General features: G+C 28.3%; 2 protein-coding genes across 6 annotated transcripts; both read right to left on the bottom strand.

Annotated features, from left to right (window-relative positions):
- Positions 1 to 498: 498 nt before the first annotated feature.
- LOC137819381 (protein ENHANCED DOWNY MILDEW 2) lies at positions 499 to 11,010 on the bottom strand. 3 transcript variants are annotated; one of them, XM_068623213.2, is made up of 19 exons: positions 10,863 to 11,010; positions 9,408 to 9,830; positions 9,230 to 9,326; positions 8,529 to 8,585; positions 8,289 to 8,440; positions 8,090 to 8,186; positions 7,637 to 7,735; positions 6,104 to 6,351; positions 5,827 to 5,916; positions 4,845 to 5,366; positions 4,589 to 4,736; positions 4,359 to 4,460; positions 3,720 to 3,812; positions 3,121 to 3,162; positions 1,729 to 1,839; positions 1,513 to 1,584; positions 1,288 to 1,406; positions 1,145 to 1,208; positions 499 to 1,041 (listed from the first exon to the last, which is right to left on the bottom strand). In XM_068623213.2, exons 2-19 carry the CDS (start codon positions 9,815 to 9,817, stop codon positions 619 to 621), a joined length of 2,946 nt encoding a protein of 981 aa, XP_068479314.1. In that variant the 5' UTR covers positions 9,818 to 9,830; positions 10,863 to 11,010; the 3' UTR covers positions 499 to 618. The 3 variants fall into 3 exon arrangements, with proteins under 3 accessions (XP_068479314.1, XP_068479313.1, XP_090152902.1); XM_068623212.2 differs by lacking the exon at positions 10,863 to 11,010 and adding an exon at positions 10,645 to 10,781; XM_090296776.1 differs by lacking the exons at positions 7,637 to 7,735; positions 8,090 to 8,186; positions 8,289 to 8,440; ... (2 more) ...; positions 9,408 to 9,830; positions 10,863 to 11,010 and adding an exon at positions 7,347 to 7,406.
- Positions 11,011 to 12,070: 1,060 nt separating this feature from the next.
- Positions 12,071 to 16,420, bottom strand: LOC137819632 (transcription factor bHLH19-like). 3 transcript variants are annotated; one of them, XM_090296196.1, is made up of 5 exons: positions 16,179 to 16,320; positions 15,973 to 16,034; positions 15,420 to 15,873; positions 13,510 to 13,890; positions 12,071 to 12,367 (listed from the first exon to the last, which is right to left on the bottom strand). In XM_090296196.1, the coding sequence occupies exons 1-5, from the start codon at positions 16,215 to 16,217 to the stop codon at positions 12,293 to 12,295; spliced, it is 1,011 nt and encodes a 336-aa protein (XP_090152322.1). In that variant the 5' UTR covers positions 16,218 to 16,320; the 3' UTR covers positions 12,071 to 12,292. The 3 variants fall into 3 exon arrangements, with proteins under 3 accessions (XP_090152322.1, XP_090152320.1, XP_090152321.1); XM_090296194.1 differs by having other exon boundaries at positions 15,420 to 16,034; positions 16,179 to 16,420; XM_090296195.1 differs by having other exon boundaries at positions 12,071 to 12,378; positions 15,420 to 16,034; positions 16,179 to 16,323.
- Positions 16,421 to 21,283: the final 4,863 nt, after the last annotated feature.

Below are 21,283 nucleotides of genomic sequence, written 5' to 3'. Positions count from 1 at the left end.
TTTTATACATAAAAATAAATTTGTAATTTTACAATTTACACTATTAAAAATAATTCAAAATATATCATCCAATCACTCATATACTTCATTAATTTTTTTTAAAGATTCACTCTAAGGTACCCGATAACATAATATAACTCTTACTTCATTAAAATATTTTTACACATTCACATACCCCGATAACCTAATATAAGAGCAATTTTGTCATTTCAGGTTACTATTGGGATAAAAGTTCAAATTACTATTATGGATTAGAGCAATTCAGAATACGAGAGCTAATATAAGATACCCCGAGAACCTAATATAAGAGCAATTCAGAATATGAGTGCTAAAAAGACTCTTCATGATTTCTTTTTACATATCTGATTAGAGTGGAATGATGAAAATAATCTTTTAAAATTTTTATACTTTTGAAAAAATAAATTTATATATTTAGAATGTCATAAATTAATTTATAAACATTTTAATTATTTATTTTGAAACACCTAATTATAAGACTTCTCATTGCTAAATGAACTTTTCAAAGCAATTTAAAATTTGTTCTAGAGATAATCTTTAAAAAAAACTTTCCAAAAGCTTTGATTCTTCACTCTGTAGCTGTGTAGCCATTACAAATTTCTAGGGAGTTGATAACTCCATATCAATACACATTTCCTCAGCTTCATCAAAGGGTAACTCCATTTCCATTTCTCCTCCACAATCAGAAAACACTGTTCCTTTCACCTCTCCCAGAGCATTGCTGGTTGCAACTTCCTCATCTGCACCATCATCATTATCACATGGAATATCATCAAATATGCTCAAAACATCACCAGGTGCATGCAAGCCAGTGTAGTCCTGGTAACAGTCATGATTCTCCTCCATAAGATAATTCTTCACATGCACATCATATTTTTCATTGATGTGGCACTGTTTTTGAGCAATTTTTCTGTGCTTAGTGGTCCAATCAGGGTGACTCCAAAGGTACAAAGGTGGTGGCTTCAAGTTCCAGTCTTCCAGTTGCTTGTCACGCACATCAACAGAACCAGGTAGATAAAATGACTGGAACAATGAACAAAATGCAAAAAGATAAGCTAAGCTGTCCCTTGTTTTTGGTTAAACAAAGTTATGGTTGAATGAAATCACTGAACTTTTGCTAACTCACCTTTCCTGAAAACATTTCATCATTCTCCCAAATTAAATCATATCCACCTTTCCTTTTGTCAAGTCTAGGAACATAGTAGAGAGATGAGTTTTGTTCTGATTTACATGAAAAAACCAAGGGCATAAAATGAAACAAACACTAACCGTTTAGTCACCTTTGGTACAATTAGTATAAGAAGTTTTGGATTGAAAGTCAATGCCTTGTTAATAAATTTGTTAGCAAGACAACCCTTCACCCCAAAAGGAGGATTCAGCCCTATGATCTAGTAAAATATCAGCAGTGAAAGGAAAATATCTTAATGAAGATGTTAAACATGGAAGTATGCATGTGTCTATATAAATTATGAAGTAAAAGATTTAGATTCTTACAAGTTTAGAACCGTGTGGTAATTCTTCTGCATTGACACTCATCCAATCTCTCTTCTCAAAGTTGAAATCATTCTACATGCAGCAGGACTTCATTAGCAATAAATGGCAAATTTGCAACAGGGAAATGGAAGAAACAAACCAAAAGTATGTTGCAAACAAAAACTGAAGCAAAAACTATGCCATGCATGCCTTCATTTGAGCAACATATAGACTTACCTTAGGTTGGAATAAATCATAGTTCTTGAATGAACATGACTTCCCCATCTGTTCAAGCTTTGATTTCATTAGACAACTGAAGTCATTAGAACCACAACAGAAGTCCAAAACCTGGCAAGGATACCACATAAGTATGAATGGAGCAAGTAAGTCAACTCAACACAAAGGCTAAATCCAGTAGAAATTGTCATCAGCTATCATTCAGGAATGAAGATTAACAGAATCTCTCCTCTCTCAAATTTTATCAACTTGAGAAGTTCCATGAAAATTGAATGCTAGAAAATTTTGATTCCAATAATTTATTCTAAAGACATAGGAAGTTATGTGGCTTAGAAATATTCACCTCCCTGTTTTTTTCTTCAAATGTTTATAACAAACCCTCACAGTAGGAGACATCAAATCCTCACCAATGAAACCCCGTTAAAGACGGTGGCATGTAAAGTTTCTTCATCACAATACAAAAATGAAGAACCTAGTATTTCTGAATATCAACTAAATAGAGCATTCATATTAGGAGAAAGGGCAGTGGAAGATGCATAAATCTGCAATAAATCATCTGTACTAATCTTACTGCCACATTCCAAATAAAATTAACAAGCTAGAAAACAAAGGATTTACAAAAATTAACACACTGGAATAACTAAAAATCCTAAGCTCCCATTTGAATTGACAGAGAGTTACAGGTTGTGAACTCCAATATGAACACATTCAAAGATTATGACCTATATTTCAACTAATTAATATCAATAACAAACTAATAAAACAAAAAGAATATAAGGAATGTTAGAGCTAGTGTAATTAGTTTGAATACCAGGTTAATTAGAATATTTGGGCGGTTAAAGTAGTAGACGTGGAAAATTAACTTTGTTGAAAATAAGCTTAAATATCTTTAGTTTGAAAATGGATAATTTAGATTTTAGGAATTTATTAACTGTTTCAAATATTTAGAATGCATGTTTAGATGAAGACCTTCTTATTATTATTTAGACTTTAGGATATATTGAGTTTGTTTTTAAAATTTTGATGTTATTAGTATTTGATTTCGTTTGCTGCATTTTAGATCTATACAGAACCCAGGAATAAAATTTCATGTGCTCATATCCTCTTCTGTTAAAATTATTTTTTCTACAAAAAGAGGAAAATAACATAGCTTTAAATTGTACAGTTGTACAGCATAGCAGAGTGGACAATCTGTCTTGTACCAATAGGGAAGGGAAAAAGGAAAAACTAAGGGAGATCCTACGAAGTGATCTCTCTCTTCATTCTACCATTTCCAATTAAGAAGTAAAATCTTTATTTTTCTTTTCTCTTATTTTCTATTCTAGGTTCCAATCAAGGTATTTATGTATACCAAAATAGAAAAGCATGAAGGACAACCACTGAACCACATACCGTGTCTCCATTCTGAACATACCAATGAAGCCTATTAACAACCTGCATTGGGGAGTTCTGACATCAGCTTACTAATAATATTGAAAAGTAAAACACAGGAAAGTTGTTTGTAGCATTTTAATTCCCAAAATCATTACTTACAATTAGTTATCCCTGACACTAAATCAGCCTAGTTCAGAATTTAGGCATATAATTTAGTGACTTGTTATTTAGATACAATGAAACTCTCAAGAGTTTGAGAAAGACGAGGAATATAATTTCACAAAACTGACTTGTAAAGTGAGATTTTACATACTAGAATTTGGTCATATTTTGAATCGATGTGAGATTTCCAACATTATACAATAACTATATAATAGTATTGGCTAATCTATAACCCTTATAAATCGGTTAGTGTAAATGTTGAAAACCAATAAAAAATCCAACATAAGAGAATAAATGGGATGAAATGTGCACACACACAAGCACACATACACACTAGTATAATAATTAATAACCAATTGTCCTTCACAACTAAAGCAAAAGAGCCAAGCAAATGCTATAAATCTTCTCCTTTTCGGCAACTTACACTTCAGAACAATCTAATATAATGTATTTACCTCCTTCAGTTTGTCTATTTTAGTGAAATGGCGACCAAAGGAAGTATATCGCATGCCATGGAGAAAAGGTGCAAGATACACCTTGAGCTGCGTCTGCAAGTGAATTAATAATCAGAAAATTGACTCAATATATTTTATGTTTCCTTCAAATAACAGTCATTCAGATATAGATAAGTTTTTCCATGACAACAGAACACAAAACAATTCAGCTATAAGTGAACTCTGTATTGCATTGCCACCAAATAGCATTTGCATCAGTTGCAAATGTCACTAATATTGTTGATTTAGGGAAATGGCGAAGAGGAAAGATAAGAGAGTCCTCCATGTACTCTGAATGTGTGCATGATACAACAAATTACACCGGCAACTGAAGTGGTGAAAGACTCTTTCATGTATCATTGGTTCAACCACAGTTTGAAATGTGGTTGAGCTAGTATTAATTAAATTTATATTTTCAATGTTAAATACATTGGAAGTATAAAATAATATAAAATTGTTCTTGCATGAGAAGGCATGTTAGAGTGTAATGTAAATTTTTCAGGATCATTGGTTCATGATGAAAAATTCGATGATTAGATGAAGACACATGAATGCTTTCATTTAACATCTTTAACAAGAATGCTGGAAAGGAATTTCAACCTGCCAAATGAAAAGCTGATGCAGGACCCCTGGATCACAAATAGCTTTTGCTTCTTCAATACTACATCCTTCTTCTAACCTCTGCAAAGCTGTTTGAATAGCCTGCAAGAAACCCAGAGATCCTTTAACTAGAACAATAATTACTCATAGGCCACTTAAACTTAACATGCTCAGATTCTATTTAACAACAATACTGAATGCTACATTCAAGAGGGAAAAATAAGACAAACCTTAATTGAACTTTCTACTTTCCCTTGAGTAAGGTTCTTATGAAATTCAGTTTCGGTTAAACCTGGTGTTGTAGAGAAGGCTTGATGGTTCTTAATGAATTCTTGCTCATTAAACGTAGACATGGATTCTTTCATTAAAGACAAGATACTGCATAGACAGTGACAAATAAATGTAAGCACCTGAACTTAAAAATCAACATTTTTTCCTTAATTAATCCCAGAAAAACACAAACAAATGACAATGCACATAAAGTACCTGTTTTTCATTTCAGCATTATCAAAGTCAAGCGATGTTTGGATTTTTTTTACTAGAGGCTTCCCAAAGCCAGTTTTGTCAATTCTTCCACTGACCATTTTTTTCTGCAGAGATTTAGCTTCATCTAATCTTGAATTACACAAGTTAGCAACTTTCAAAGGTAACCTTTTTGCAGGACTTGGTAAGGAATGATTCAACACAGGCATATTTTTTACCTTCAAATATGTTCTATCCCTATCAAACTTGACTAATGCACTAGAGAAACGTATATCTTTCTTACAACTTATTTTCTCCAGATCTTTGACAACATCACCATCTTTAATGCTAACACTTTGCTCTGCAACCCAGTTTGGTACCAATGTTTCCTTAGTTGGAAGATCTTCAAAACTTTTATCCAAATTTATAGTATCTTTTCCTTTGTCAAATAATTTGTAATTGAATACCTTCCTTTGGACTTTCATATCAGGAAATAGCAGATGGTCTCTTGCAGGAGTCCAGAGTTTGCTATCTATCTCATGATTCCTAAGCAAAAATGGGTTGAAAACAAGTTTTAGGCCTCGTATGAGTACTACATTGAGAATAGTGTGACTAAATGACAGGTGAGAAATATGAACTGTAAAGGTCTGTGACAACATTGTCTAAGTGACGAGTGAAGAAAAAGAAGGGAATATGTTAAGAGTAAGCCTGAAAAGGGTGTGATGGATCTGGTTGGTGTAGGCAAGATTATAGCAAGCTGAAGAGATTTTAGGAGGGGTGGGGTATTCTGTGTGCCTGCAGATTTTCCCTGGTTATTTTCTATCTTCCTGCATTTTCTTTGTGAAATCAATCTCAATAGAAACTTACTTGTGTTAGGCTAGCAAAAGGTTGGTTTTCCTTATTTCTACTTCTAATTCGAAGTTCCTATCATATAGAATAAGGACACATCTATAATTCAAACACTTTTTTTAATATCCAATCATTTAAACACTAACTAACAACTTACATGCAATATATCAAAATTCGATGATCAAGTAAACCATCCCAAGCCCTCTGCTCAATGCCCTTATCATAATCAAATGTGAAGGAAATTTCCCTGAAGAAGCAACAGAAACAATGAGACATGTAGATGCAGGCATGAGCATGCACAAAGAAGGAATAATAGCATATAGCGTGTTTTCATTTCAACAAATAAAACATAAACACAATAATACTGTTTACATGAATACCTGTAACCATAAATAACTAGTTAAAAGAAAAAGAAGCGAACAAAACAAACCTACTTGGGTAAACATTTTCTGTGGTAAGCTTTAGGACAGCGTCTACATATTGCTAACTGCAAATGATGAACATTTTTAATTTCTCCCTTTTTGCATAAAGAACATGTATGAAGAGGACAGACAAATGCTTTGCCAAAGGCAACTTTCTTTCTCATTTCCTCTTGTTCAGTGTCAGTGCCAGGGGAGAGAAGCCTTGCTACACAGTCAGGATGGTAGTAGTGCCCACAATTTGCAGTAACACAAGGAAATACCTAAGAAGAAACAAATAATGATAGTTTTTGTGCACTTTGCAAATTTTATAAACCAAAAATCGAGTAAATTAGTTTCAGCATTTAAAACAAAATTGCACTCCAGACTACAAAAGAAGAAAATAACCTTAAATAATATGAACAAGTTCTAGTAGTGTGATGTTCAAGATGTAAGGGAAATAAGAATTAAATACGTAGGTGTTTGTAAACATAGGATACCAATGGGTAGGTCCAAATGTTATGAAAAATATTGATATTTGGCTCCATTTGATATAAATATGCAGAGGTACCAAGAAACCCAATTGCATTCCTTTCCTAATTGTTGGTTCTAAAGACTAAAGAGAGAAAGAGATACACTAAGACAACACTTGAACCAAAACAAAGCAAGAATATAACAAACACACAACACCAAAACGTAGAAAAACAACGGAACTTGGTAAAAAAGAAAGAACAAGATTAACTTGTTCAACCATTGTCATCTACATCTAGGAGAGAACCTAGCTTCACTATGAAACAACAATGCACACTAACATACAACAGGTAAACCCCTTGGTTCTTGCACCTTCTATGTCCAAGAAAAAATCCCAGCAAACGACAAGTTTCACACTCTACTTCACTATTGATTCTCTTTCTTTCTCTTCTCTCCCTCTCTTCTACAACACAGTGTGTTTACACACCTTTCTTCTCTCTGAATACAAGTATTTCAACCCCGCACTCTCCTCTATTACGGATGACCCCTATATACACTTCCCTTTAGACTTTACAGACTAAGATGGAGCAAACTCTCAGAAGACATGATAATGAGTCAAATTGTTTCCACTAGATCACGCTATCAGATGGTCTTCATTAGACTAAGTCATTTGACCAAGCCAACAGATAATCTCTCAGCCTGAACACCAGACAATTCTTAATCAGATTAAGCAGTTTCTGAGTCACTTTTAATAGTGATTATTAATTCAAGGAGCTCATCACTCCATATGAGCAAGTGGGAAACTAACCACTCAACCACAGAGGAATATGAAGAGAATATACATCTCATTGTTCCAATATTGAAAGGCCTGAAAACAAATAAAACAAATGTTCGAAACACTTTCAATATCATACTTTGTTACTCCTGCACAAAATAAAGATGAATATCTTCTGGACACTAACTAATCAGAAGAGGAAAACCTACGGAAAGGAAAACTAATGACATGCATCACTGGATGTTATTCGAATGAAATGTTACCTGAGGTAGAGAAAGACAGGATACAATGTATACAAAAGCTAAAATGCATCTGAAGTATACCTCTGCTGTAGATGATGCATCAGATGAACCCAATTTGCCACATGCAAAGCACTGGTGCTGCTTGTACATACAATTTTGACAGTAAAAGTTTGGAAAGGCCTGCAAAGTTATTATTTGGTTCTATCAAACATTAGTTGGAGTTTTATTCAAAAATTATGCTGACATTGAGTTAAGGAGTTTATTATGAAAAGGGAAGGAGACGGTAGGGAAATGAAATGTGAGGGAAAGGTAAGAAAAAGAAAGATATTCATCATCACATTGTTTGAATTTGAATATGCTAATAAACTCATTCTCATTAGTTTGGTAATTATTCCCATAGAACAATTTATTTATACTCAATTCTGTCCCAAATTGGAGAGTAATTCTGTTCCAAATAAGAATAAAATATTACTACTCTTTTCTTTCCCTTACTGTTCAAACATAGTAACAGAGGATGAGAAACACTGTAGTTACCTTAACTTGAGCACTGGTGTAGCCAAGGGATTCACAAAATGCGTCTATACCAGCTTCTTTGGTTGCATGGAAGGATCTCAAACAGCTTCCTTCACAACTGATCATTAAAACAGAAAAAACATAACATGTAAGTAAAAATTTAAAAAAGGTTTATTAATTATAAGTTAGTCTATTTTATGGTTATATGATGAAGACATACGGAAGTATTTCTCCACCATTATCACATATTGAACAAACAGTATCATATCCAATATTTTGCTCTCCATCTGGATTGAGTTTGCCATCAGATTGGACTTTCTCCTCATCCTCTGAGTCCACAATAAATTTTGGTTTCTTTGTAGGAAGAACATCCTGCTAATTAACCAACTTAACATTGAACAGGAAAGAACTTCAAAGATCAAATACAGATAAAATGAAGAAAAAAAGAGTCAAATTTTACATTGTACTCATGGAAGCCTTCATGTGAACATCCCTTTTCCATTAAATCATGCAGGTACTGTCCATTAAATAAATATTTGTGATAAATATCATGTACAAAGGAATTCAAAGATACATGGTGCAAGCTGAAGATAGACTAATGTGAATTCAAGTGAATTAGAAGATAAAGGAATTAGATGGAAAATCATTCATATTCATGTGAATTCCAGCTTACAAACAAACCTGGGATTGTACAAAATCAAAGGAGTGAACCTGGCAGCACTAGAACTAAAACAACATTTTCTTATGCCTTTTAAATAAAATGGTAATCACTTCACATAAAGGCAAATGGAAACCCAAAAATTACAGTGCTACTCAACTATAAGTCTGTCATTTTATGGGAATTTTAAATTTTTGTAGGTATCATCAAAATTGCTATGAATCTATTAGATGTTCTTAAAACTGTAGCCATCTGGTGCAGGCATTGGTACCAGCAACGACAAATAGCGTACACGTACTAATTACATTTTCAAACAATAAAACAAAATCTAAATTAAGTGGGACAAATACAAATGACTACAAATTATAGAAATATAGAGGGATACATGTCCGTTGTTTCTATCAACTGCATAGTTTATACAGACATCTAGTGCCTGCGTATGGAATAAATGTATTCCTTATAATGTATTCCAATTCTTATAAAAATAATGTAAGACTTCGTACCTTTGATTTTGTTAAATTTTTGTCCCTTTTAACCGCTTCTCTGATCAAACTCAGATGACACAGAATATCATTCTCGGATGGTATGATATCAAATGTGCTGCAAAACAGACATAGCATTAACGAAATGAACGGAATATGACAGAACAGAAATGTACAAAGGACAAAAGAAAATTCACACCTAAAGGCCTTCTTCATTTTGCCCCAAATAGATATATGAGATTCCTCTGGATTCCATCTCAGAAAATGTAAACAATATATAGTGACCAAGATTGTCCTAAGTATACTTTCAAAACACTTCCTTGGTCTTTGGAGTGTTATCCAATTTTTGTCCTTTGAAAGCACCGAAATCTCAGGCTTCTCATAGGGAAGTTCAAATCTCCATCCTATGATCTGTTTGTAAATTTTCTGCAGGCCATCATCAGTGGTGCCACGTAAAAATACTTTTTCTCCCAAGTCACATTCGATCTCACTGATGCTAAACAACAGTGTCAAACTAGAAAGTGACACAAAATCCTCCTTTGCATTTTCAAACCAATAACTATTAACAAGATCTGGGATAATTTCACCCTCTTCATCCGATGATGCCATTAGATGTCCAGAGCTATGTTAGAAAAAGTGTGTAATAGAAAACATATAAGTTTTAGTATTCCATCACTTTCCAAGGGCACAACCTAGATTGGCATACTTAAAATATAACATACAAACAGTGAACTAAGAACACACAAAACTAACACATATCGTTCAGAACAAAATATTCAATTTATAGCTTTTAACACTGTAAACACAATCCCTCTGTGTTGCTGACATGTCATTATAAAAGTGTACAATTGCATTTGACATGATTTTAGAAAACTGGAATGCAGGAAAGAAGAGAATCAGGCAAAAAGAAAAAGAAAAACTAAACTTATAACTCCACATGTATATTGTCCTGCATCATTGTGACATGTCCCAGGTAAAACCTTTTCAATGTCCCATTGCCTCAATGTCAGGTTACTTCCCACCCACGTTCATTTTTTCTTCTTTTTTTTCATCAGCAATCAAAGGGTTTTCTGTCTTAAGACAATACAGATGCACACAAACTTACTTTCTTTCAATCAATATTATCATTATTATTACCAAAAACTAATCCTGTGAGGGACTCCAGCTGAAAATCATCAAGGTGCAGTACCACTTTAGTTCTAAACCAACATCAAAATATTAAGGTAACAAAGAAATGCACAAAGGAGTACAAAAGGAAACCAGAGTCTGTTACATCCCCTTTTTTATATATATAAGCAAATGTGAAGTAACCACTACTTAGCCAAGGAATCCCCTTTTTTTTATTCCCCCAAACCTTAGACTAAAACAAAATTACTCATAATCCACAAAATCATAAAATGTAAAATCAAAATAAACTCAACCACCCAAAATACCACCTTTTACTTTCCACATTCTTCTCCTCAAGCATGGAACATGGATTTGCACAAACAACCTCTATTCTTTCTCACACAAAGAAATACTCATGGCATACTATTTCCCCACCAACTATTCCTTTCATTCATACCTTTCAAGTTCAGACAAACCACTGTGAAAAAGAAATATATATACATATACATATATATATATATATATAGACACACACTGTGAAACTTACAGATTTTAGAGTACAGAAAAGGGTAGAAATGTTGAGTAAGAGCTCAAATTTTCTCTGCTATTTGGTCTTGATCATGAGAAAAAGAAGAAGGAATATATCAGAGAATGGTTTTCCTCTTTCCTTGAGTGAGCACAAACACTGTCCTTCTAACCTTTAAATTTTCTTTTTATTTTATTTATTTATTTACTTTCTAGTGGAATTTTCATTTTGTTTTTGTGTAAAAAAGTAGTAGCATGGTAAGTCTATGTTCCCAACACACACTGGTTTCGTGTTACATTGCAGTTTTGGAAGATCATGGTGGTCGAAAAATCAAAAATTGAATTTTAACTTATATTATATGTGGTAAAATTTATCCTGAAGGGTCTCAAATATATATTTTGAAAATAATGAGAATCTTTTAACTTACAAAATAAAATTGGAGCATGTTTTCTATATATTAAGTATAGCCAATTGTGTGAAATTTAAATTTGAGATATTCATGAGTTATTTAATAAAAAACATTATAACTCAGAATCATTTTACTTAATTTAAATAAAAAATTACAAGTAGTTTATGATGATAGGGTATACTTATGGGACTTAACCACTTGAAAATTTGTTAGAATTGTAATTGTTATAAATAAATTATAAAAACTAACAACCATATAGATAATGAAATATTTCTATCTTTCATATTTAATTTTGTTTTTTTATTATATTTTAAAATTACAATATTGTAAGCCTTATAATTATTTAAATACATATGCACCAATAACATAACGTAATAAAAATAAATTGTTCATTCATTAAGAAAATAATGATACACACTATTATAGCTCTTCTTTTTCTCTATTATTTCCTTAACATCGTCTTCATTTAAATTTTACAAATTTTAGAGTAAACCTATAATACATATAGTTTACAAAAATAAATATATAAATTTTAAATTTTAATTCATTAAAATAACATAACATATAATATAAAAACAATAACGTCTCTTATTATTGTGATGCACATGTTCGTAATTAATTAACAAATTCATTATAAAATATTAAAACAATAGTGCCTTCTTATTTTTACAACTTGTTGTCATGTAAAAATATCAAAGATTAGTATAAAAAGATAAACATAATATTAATATCGATTTTGTTGTTGCACTTATTTTATTACAGTATATAATTTTTTTGTGTATATTATATTTTCATGTCTTATAGTTAGACATTAACTAAATAGAATGCAATTTTCTTACCATTTTTCATTATCTCTCAATCAAAATCCATATACAAAAAATAATATTAATTTTCCTTAACAATTGTTTCCCATACCTTAATACATCACCATGAACAAATTCTCATAATTTTCTCTTATTTAAGAAGTCAAAACTAAATTTCTGCAAACTTCACTCTCCATAAACAATTGCAGAGTATATTGGCACTCTTAGGAACATTAATGTCATGTGATTTTCAAGAGAGCTTGCTTCAGACTTTTTACAAGATTATTCACTGTCATGCAGTATTTTTCTTCCATCTGCAACAAAGCTAAAGTAAATTAATTCAGCATGTAAAATTATTACATGTGCATGGAGAATAGATGTTCTCATACTAATATTTTTCTTAAACTTTTCTTCATAGTAATATATTCTTAATAGAGGAGTTTTGTTTTCTCTTAATAGTGAAGTAAGAATGTTTACCAATAAAATAACAACAAAACAATGACTTGTTATCATGATTAAATACAAATCATTCATGATATATATTGAAATCATTAAATACAAACTACTTTTAGATAAAAATAATAATTAGTTGTTACAATGACTAAATTAGATACTATTTTAGAGACTAAAAAAATGATTGGTATCTAAATTAGTTTCTATAATTCATAAATAGTTTCTAACTTTGTATCTACAAGAAAATTATGAAATAGAAATCAATTTTAGAGACCCAAAATAATTAGTTGTTATAGTGACTAAATTATAGACTATTTTAGAAACTAAAAAAAATTGTTTCTAAATTAGTTTCTATTATTGTTAAATGGTTTTTAAAATTATATCTAATTAATTACCAAAGTTTTTGCAACCAAATTTAGAATCTAAATAATTGGTAGTTAAAACATTGGTAGCTAATTAGATATTAATTTATAAACTATTTAACAGTAATAAAAAATAATTTATAAACCAAAAAATTTGTAGTTCTCTAAAATGGTTTCTAATTTAATCACTATAACAATTAATTATTTTTTGTCTCTAAAATTGTTTTCTATTTCATGATTTTTTTATAGTACTAATTAACTACCAACATTTTAATTATCAATTATTTAGATCTAGAATTGATAATGAAAACTTTATTAGCTAATTAGTTATATAAAGAAATTTAACAAGTTAAAATGTACATTGAAGATAAATTTGTCGATTGACCTTAATAAGAGGTAGACTTTAATCATGACTTAATTTTATAAGACCAATTTATAAAATTAGATTGAGAGATTTTTACCTTACCTAAATAAATTCCGACTAAATAATTCATAGACTCTTCAGTGAATTTTAATAAGTTGAACATAATGAAAAGAAAAATAGTAAAAGGGTATGGTTAAAGTGCATGGGAGCATTATTTTTCTTGATTAAAAAATGTTGGTTTCTATTATAGTGTTTGGAAAATGAGATTTGGAAGCACCTGGGCAATGATTGTAACTTTGAGAGTGGAAGTTCCAAAGGGCAAGACACTGCTGCTAGCAAGAGAGAGATGATGATTTTGGAGCAAAGCCATGATTTTGAGCACAATGTCCTTTTGTTTGTGGCAGTGAATTCCAATCAGAACCTCTTTTTCCAACACTCTTGCTTCAACCTGAGGTAGTGGAGGAGTTGATATATTATGAGACTTTGTTTCATCACATGATGTCCCTTCTTCTTCTCTTGAACACACTTGGGAATATTTCTTTATCAGTATTCTTGAATCTGTGTTCTTCCTCTTGTTCTCATTTTCTAGCTCAATCACTCTCTCTTCAAGTTGTTTCATGTATATCATTGCTTCCCTAAGTATATAAGCCTTGTCTGTCTATAAAATCATGTTTATAAGTCAAATCATGTAAAGGATGTGTTATATGCAAACTTTTCGTAATAATATCTAAAATAATTAATTATTTGTTATCTTAAAATTTTTTTTTTAATAACTTTATTATAACATATATTTCGTTTACTTTAATAATCATTTCAACTAACAATATTATTATACAACTAATAATATTTATGTTGATATTTCAACCAACAATATTATTATTAAAAAAATAAAAAATAAAAAATTGTAGAAAAATTATAGCAAAATTCATATGTTAACAAAAACGATACATGAATAGATTATAATTATTGGTAAAAGAATTTTAAGAACAGAGTAAACGAAAGTCTATTATACCAATGAAATGATTTTCTATGAATAAATCATAAATTAACCAACATATCAATACATGTACTTCTTTCCCGAAAAATATAGAAAAATATAAATAACTCTAAACCTGATTTGTCTTTTGTTGATTTTTTAAATATTCTGGTTGATTATTTTCTCCTGTCAATTCTTTTGAAAAACAATTCTAAGCTAGTATAAGACTTAGTTTTTATATACAAGAAAGTTTCATTATGTTATAAATTTTGTTTCCAAGAAACTTATGTAATAGTCGTTTATTTTGGGGATTATATGAAAGTTTTTTTATACTAAGATTTTAAATATTTTTATTTGTTTGTTGATAAAAAAATTATAATTAGGAGATTTGATTAACAAGTGAAACTTAAAATGGTAAAATTTCATTTTTGAAAAGATGAGATAAGAGTGACTAAATTCTTAGAATTAAGGTGTTCAAAAATTATGAGAGATGCAGAAAGATTTGCTGAAAAGGGTGAAAAGGTGCAGCAAAGCTTGCAGGAAGCTATGGTCTGAAAAAGTGCTGTAAAACTAAGGAAAACAGCTTTATTTTTCTGCCTCAGTGGCCCTGATTTCACTGCAAACAAAGCTTTTTTTTCTTTTGTAAAACTTCTCTTTCTACCCTACTATGTACTTTCTGATTTGAAAGTTCAAAACTGTGCCTCTGGAACCATGGAAATGGCCCTATACATGCACTTTTATCACTTATATGTGCTGCAGAATATATAGTGTTTATACACAGTTTATTGTCCTTTTCACATATCAACACTATAAACCTTCTTTAAGAAAATGTCATTAATACTCTTTTTAACATATACCTGTTTACTATATAAAATTTAATAATCTTATGAAATGAAAATATTCTCTATGAACTGCATTATGTAGCAGTTCATGTAAAAGGGAGTAAATTTCAGTAATATCAGACAAGGAATCAGTTTTTGCTTCTGCTATCTGATCATTGCCTTCATGCTAATACAAAATGTTCAAATCAAGGAACACAACCATACAATTAGTTAAATGTGGAAATTTTAATCAAAATTAACTTTTTGTTGAAACTAATTTTATAGATACTCAATTGAATGTTGTGAATTCAGTCACATTGAAGGCTTGTAAAGAAACAACAAGGACTAAAATTGATGAACATGATGATGATTGAACTGAGTAGAACTAACCTTCTTCAATCCAGGTATGGTGGCAGAAAGTGCTATGAACCTTTCAGTGAGTTCCTGTCTTCTTCTTCTCTCAGTCATGATGTGATCTTGAATCTCAGATGAGCTTCTATACTTCTTGTTGTCACCTTGTTTGGCCTTTGGTTTGGTGATGACATGCTCACTCTCTGAGCTCAGAACTGAAGAACATAGGGCATCCCCACCAAAATACCTATGCAAATCACCATGATCATCATCATCATTAGGTCTATGATGGAGAGAAGAAGGTTTCATGGTTGAGTTTTCAAAGGACAAAATGAAGGAAGAAGATGAGGATGGTGCTGAAGAAGAAGAAGAAGAAGAAGCAGCATTCTTGTAAGCCACAACATCTTGAGAAATGATGGAGCTTGAGCTATTACTCTTCAGCATTTTCCCATGCCTCTCATCAAAGCTTGCATCTTCTTCATAGGACAAGCAACTACTTCCCATGGAAAAAACTTTCTTACTATTATTATCATTATCATTATTATTAGTAGAAGAGTTGTGAAATGAGAAATTCAATGGCTCAAGTACAAACTTATCTTCATCAAGTGATTTGATGTGAGAATGGCCAATGAAATTGTCCTCATCACCCATCTCCTAATACAAAGAAAAAAAGTGGGAAAACACCAAATAGAAGAGTTAAAGAGGATAAAGATAATAGAGAAAAAGTTAAAACAAAGATGCAATGATGATCACATTGATGGAAGAAAAGAAAGTGTTTTTTTATTGGTTTGTGATTACCAAGGAAGAAATCCAACTCTCCCATGAGTCTTCTTCCATTGAAAGAAAAGTGAAAGAGTGAGATGTTTTGGCCAACCATGTCAAAGATCAGTCTTTTTTAAGGTACATTCAAAGGTTCATCAATGGAGACAAGAAACCAACTCGTTATTCATGCGACCTCGTTTCCACCGTTGGATGGAGTGTGATAATGTATACAAAAATGGTGACATGGGGATGCAAACCCTAGTGCCAATAATTTAGATATTGGGCAAAGTGCATTATGCAATCAAAAGTAATATCACCTTTCCATGGATCCACCAACTTTTGTTTTCTCAAACATCATCAGTTTAATAGTAAATGAAAAAGTATTTTATTGTTAAAGGGTTTCAATATTTCGAGTTAGATCTTTATTAACATTTTTTGTTTTAAATTTTTTATTTATTTCGATATTCTAATGTTTCATTGTGTTAGTAATAGATGAAGTGATTGTTGTTTTTATATTTAATTTGTTGATTGATTTGTATCTTTTTCTCTTCCATCTCATTTAATTTGATGGTTAATGAATTTCAAAATTTTAAAACAGAAAAAATAGCACTATAAAAAAATCACTAAATAATAACTAATTTAAAAAAAATTACTATTTAAATTTATTATTATCTAAATAATTTTTATTATTAATAAAATTGTAAAATAGTTTTTAAATTAATATTTAAGTTAATTATCCAGATTTTATCTATTAATATTTTAGATTTTAAATTAATTTTCAAAAGATTAATAAAAATAATTTATAATATAAAACTTTGATAACTAATAGTTAGATATAAATTTAGAAACCACTTTAAATAATAAAAATTACTAATATAAATTTATATTAATAATAAAAACACTACAAGAAAATCATGAAATAGAAATCAATTTGTAGAAACCAAAATTATTAGTTGCAATAATAACTAGATTAGAGACCATTTTAGAAACTAAAAAAAAAATTTGGTTTCTAAATTAGTTTATATTATTTTCTATTATTGTTAAATAGTTTTTAAATTGGTATCTAATTAGCAACCAAGGTTTTTGCTACCAAATTTAGAAACTAAATAATTGGTAGTTAAAACCTTAGTTGCTAATTAGATACCAATTTAGAAACTATTTAACAATAATAAAAAATAATAGAAACTAAATTAGAAACCAATTTTTTTTTTTAGTTTTTAAAATGATCTCTATTTTAGTTCCTATGGTAACTAATTATTTTGGTCTCTACAAATTGGTTTCTATTTCATAATTTTCTTGTAGTGAAATTACTTTAATTATCTAACTTTTTAATTTATAGAATAGTCTTTAATTTAGTCAATATAATAATTAATTATTTTAATTTTTAAACTAAGTTTTATTTAATAATTTTTGTAGTATTAAAATTTAATATTATATTATATATATAAAGATTTTTTATTTTTCTAAAAATTAAATTGAAAGTGTCTTATATTTTCACAAACCAAATTGAAGATTTTTATAGTTATTCACTATCTAAGTCTACTCACATACTTTTATTAAATGGTCTTATAATTTTTTATAAATCAAAATATACATATGCCTTTCCCATTATTTTTTACTCATATAATTTTATCTCTTATATAAAAGAATAATTAAATATATTGTTTAGTATAAAGTGTATAGTAGAATAAAAAAATGAATTATGTAAAATAAAAGATTTAAAACACCTGCGTGAGAGACAGTGAGGTGTGAAGTTTTGGGCCTGTTTGGTATGTTTTGAGGCGTAGGGTTGGAGAAAGCTGACAATGATTATTCACCTTTTGGGAAGGAGCAGAGAACTACGCAAGTGGACCAAACAATTATTGGATTCTCGCATCTTATATCATTGCAAAAATTATAAATATTTTTTTATTTTCTGTTCAAATTATCAAACTTTTGATTTCCTTTACAAAAGCTGGTTAAATTTTAATTTTTTTTGAGAATGGAATTGTTTTATTAGAAAATGCATAAAAAAAGTCATGCTAAATTGATTTTTTATATATATAAGGTCACATCAATAACGAAATAGAAATCAATTTGAGATAACAAAAATAAATAGTTGAAATTAGAGACTATTTTAAAAATTAAAAAAAGAATTAATTTTTAAATTAATTTTTATTATTGTTATCTAATTAGCTAGCAACATTTTTCTACTAAATTTAGAATCTAAATAATTGGTAGTTAAAATCTTGATAGCTAATCAGATCAATTTAAAAATTATTTAACAATAATAGAAACTAATTTAGAAATAAAAAATATTTTTATTTTTTAAAATAATCTCTAATTTAGTATCTATGAAAATTAATTATTTTTATCTTTAAAATTAATTTTTATTTTATGATTTTGTTTTAGTGTTCATTATATTTTTTTTTATATTTTATTAACACGATTTTAGTATATCTTCGTAACTCGTGTGACGTTTCACAACTTCTTCATATTTATAATTTTCTAAAAACAACCTCATTCTAATAAAAAAAAATATTTTGTCTCACTTTTATAAAAATTCCCAAACATTCTTCACACATATAATATTTTCAATATAAATAAAAAAAATACAATCAATTATATATTTACAATTGGTAACTTATTTTTTTAACACACTTCACTATTATTAAACATGTCTCATAGTTTTTGTTTTTTTTTAATCAACAAAACATGTCTCATAGTATATACTTATTTATCCAAGTTTAATATAATAATTTATGTATTATATTTTTATTGTGATTTAATTCATTTAGTTTTTGATAAGAAATATAATTAATGATTTTTTAATTTTTTTCTTTTGAATTACTACAATGATAATTTTAATTGTGATTTAATTCACCTGAATTTGTTATTACACAAATTGTTATAATCGGTGATAAAAGAATTATCTTAATGAAAATTAAATTTATGACTTTTTCATTAGTAGAAAGTAAATTTAATTTAACTCACTTATAAGAGAAGTTTTATATAATTACACTTAATTAATTTCATTTTTAAGCTATTTAAGGTACTTTTTACATGATTATAATAATTTTTAGTTTGTAGTTAACATTTAATTAATAGAAATATAATGTTGAATAAAACAAAATATGTTGGTTTTATCTAGAAGATAAATAGAAGACCTAACATGTGTTATAAAGTGCTTAGTTGTATTTCTGTTTTGAATGCTTTATAACTTTTGGTCATTTGTTCCTTTCAATGTCAGTTGTATGTGGCCTTTCGACCAAGCCTTTTCCATTCAATACAACTCACATTTTTTTTAAGAATTAAAAAATAATAATTAATGCTTCATATTTTTTAAGGAAAAATATTAAAATAACCTTTTATTATGATTTTTTGGTTAAATAACTTTGTATAATGAGTTTTTATTAAGTTTTTTAATAAAAAATAATTTTGATTGACCCACCATTTATTGTTGGTCATTGCTTAAACTTGATTAAATAAATCAAAGACTGAATCACTATTTTTGAGTTCAGCAAATAGTATAATCTGATTTTCAAATTAAAAATACAAATATTTAAAAATGAGGTCATTATGTAAAATGACATCATTAGTATATGCAACAATATCACACATATAAACAAAATAATGTTTTATTTAAATTGGAAAATAAAACACTAAAAGAGTGAAAATAAAAAGTTAAAGGTGAAATTATTTTGAACTAAATGATATAAATAAAAATATAGAAAAGTTAAATATTTATTATTATAATTTTTTTTATTAAATAGCAACTAATTTAAAAATAAAAAATAATTAGTTACTATTTTATAAATTAAAAAATTATTGATGTTTAAATTACTTTTTATTATTAATAAAAATTTATAAAGTAATTTTTAAATTGACATCTAATATTAATTAATGTTTTAGCTATTTTATATTGTAAATTATTAAAATAGTTAGTAGTTAAAAATTTGATAATGTTAGATATAAATTTAAAAATTATTTTATAAACTTTTATTATTAATCAAAAATTACTTTATATACTAATAATTTTTAATTTATAAAAGAATATCTAACGGATTAATTATTTTTTATGTATTATTTTAATTACTGATTTTATTATAGGTTTGATAATTTTTTTGTCTTATTATTATAATAATAATTTCTTAACGTTCATAATTTATTTAGAAAAAAAGTTAATATAATTTTTTGTTAAATTATTGGTAATGAATAATATGTTATATGAATAAAAAATGTTATCTTGTAATTAAAAATTAATTTATTGATGAAAGTAACATGTAAGACGAACAATGAAAGTCATATATCAATGTATAAATACCCTTATCATGAATTTAACTAAATATTTTGTATGGATTTATCTTAAAAAAAAACTAAATTAAAAATATTTAAAATAATGAAGACAAAATTGAAAAAATTACCCTAATTTTAACAAACAAAAGTATATAGGCGGTTGAATTGAAAATAATAACGATAATTAGATATTATATAAAATAACATTAGAGAAATATAATTACTAATACTAAAAATAAATAAATAAACTATAAACTTTTTATATTTAAAATAAACCAAAAATATCATAATATGAGGTCTAAGTACAAAATTATGTTATTTAACAATAACTTTAGAATTGAAAAAAAAATTCAATACTTTACAATTATTTTGGGAAAAAGATTAAAATAACGTTTTATAATAAATTGTTTGCTAAATAAATTTGTATTAATTTTCGTAAAAAAATATTTTTCATTGACCCACGAATTTTTACTGGTCATAAATAGATCAAACATTAGACTGAACCACTAATCCTTCAAAATACAAATATCACATAATCAGTATTACATAAACAACAATATCACATCATCACGACATGAAAGAAACTAATATTTTGTTTTGAGGTGAGAAAATGAGAAAAAAAAAACGTAAACTAAAATGGTTTGAATTAAATAATATAAGTAAGAAGTTAAATATATTTATCTATTATTTTAATTATTTAATTTTGTTGATGATTAGATATTGATGATGAGTACACCTTCAAGTGATTACATTATTTCAAATAATAATCATTTTTCTAATTTATTATCTCATATAATAATTGATTATCTAGTTTAAAATTAATTTTTATAATTTTTGTAAATTATTAATTATTTTAATAAATATTT

Source organism: Phaseolus vulgaris, chromosome 10 (genome assembly GCF_051622355.1).
Source record: "Phaseolus vulgaris cultivar YP4 chromosome 10, ASM5162235v1, whole genome shotgun sequence".
NCBI classification, from domain to species: domain Eukaryota; kingdom Viridiplantae; phylum Streptophyta; class Magnoliopsida; order Fabales; family Fabaceae; genus Phaseolus; species Phaseolus vulgaris.
The sequence above is the reverse complement of the archived record's forward strand: the minus strand, read 5'-3'. Positions and strand labels throughout refer to the sequence as shown.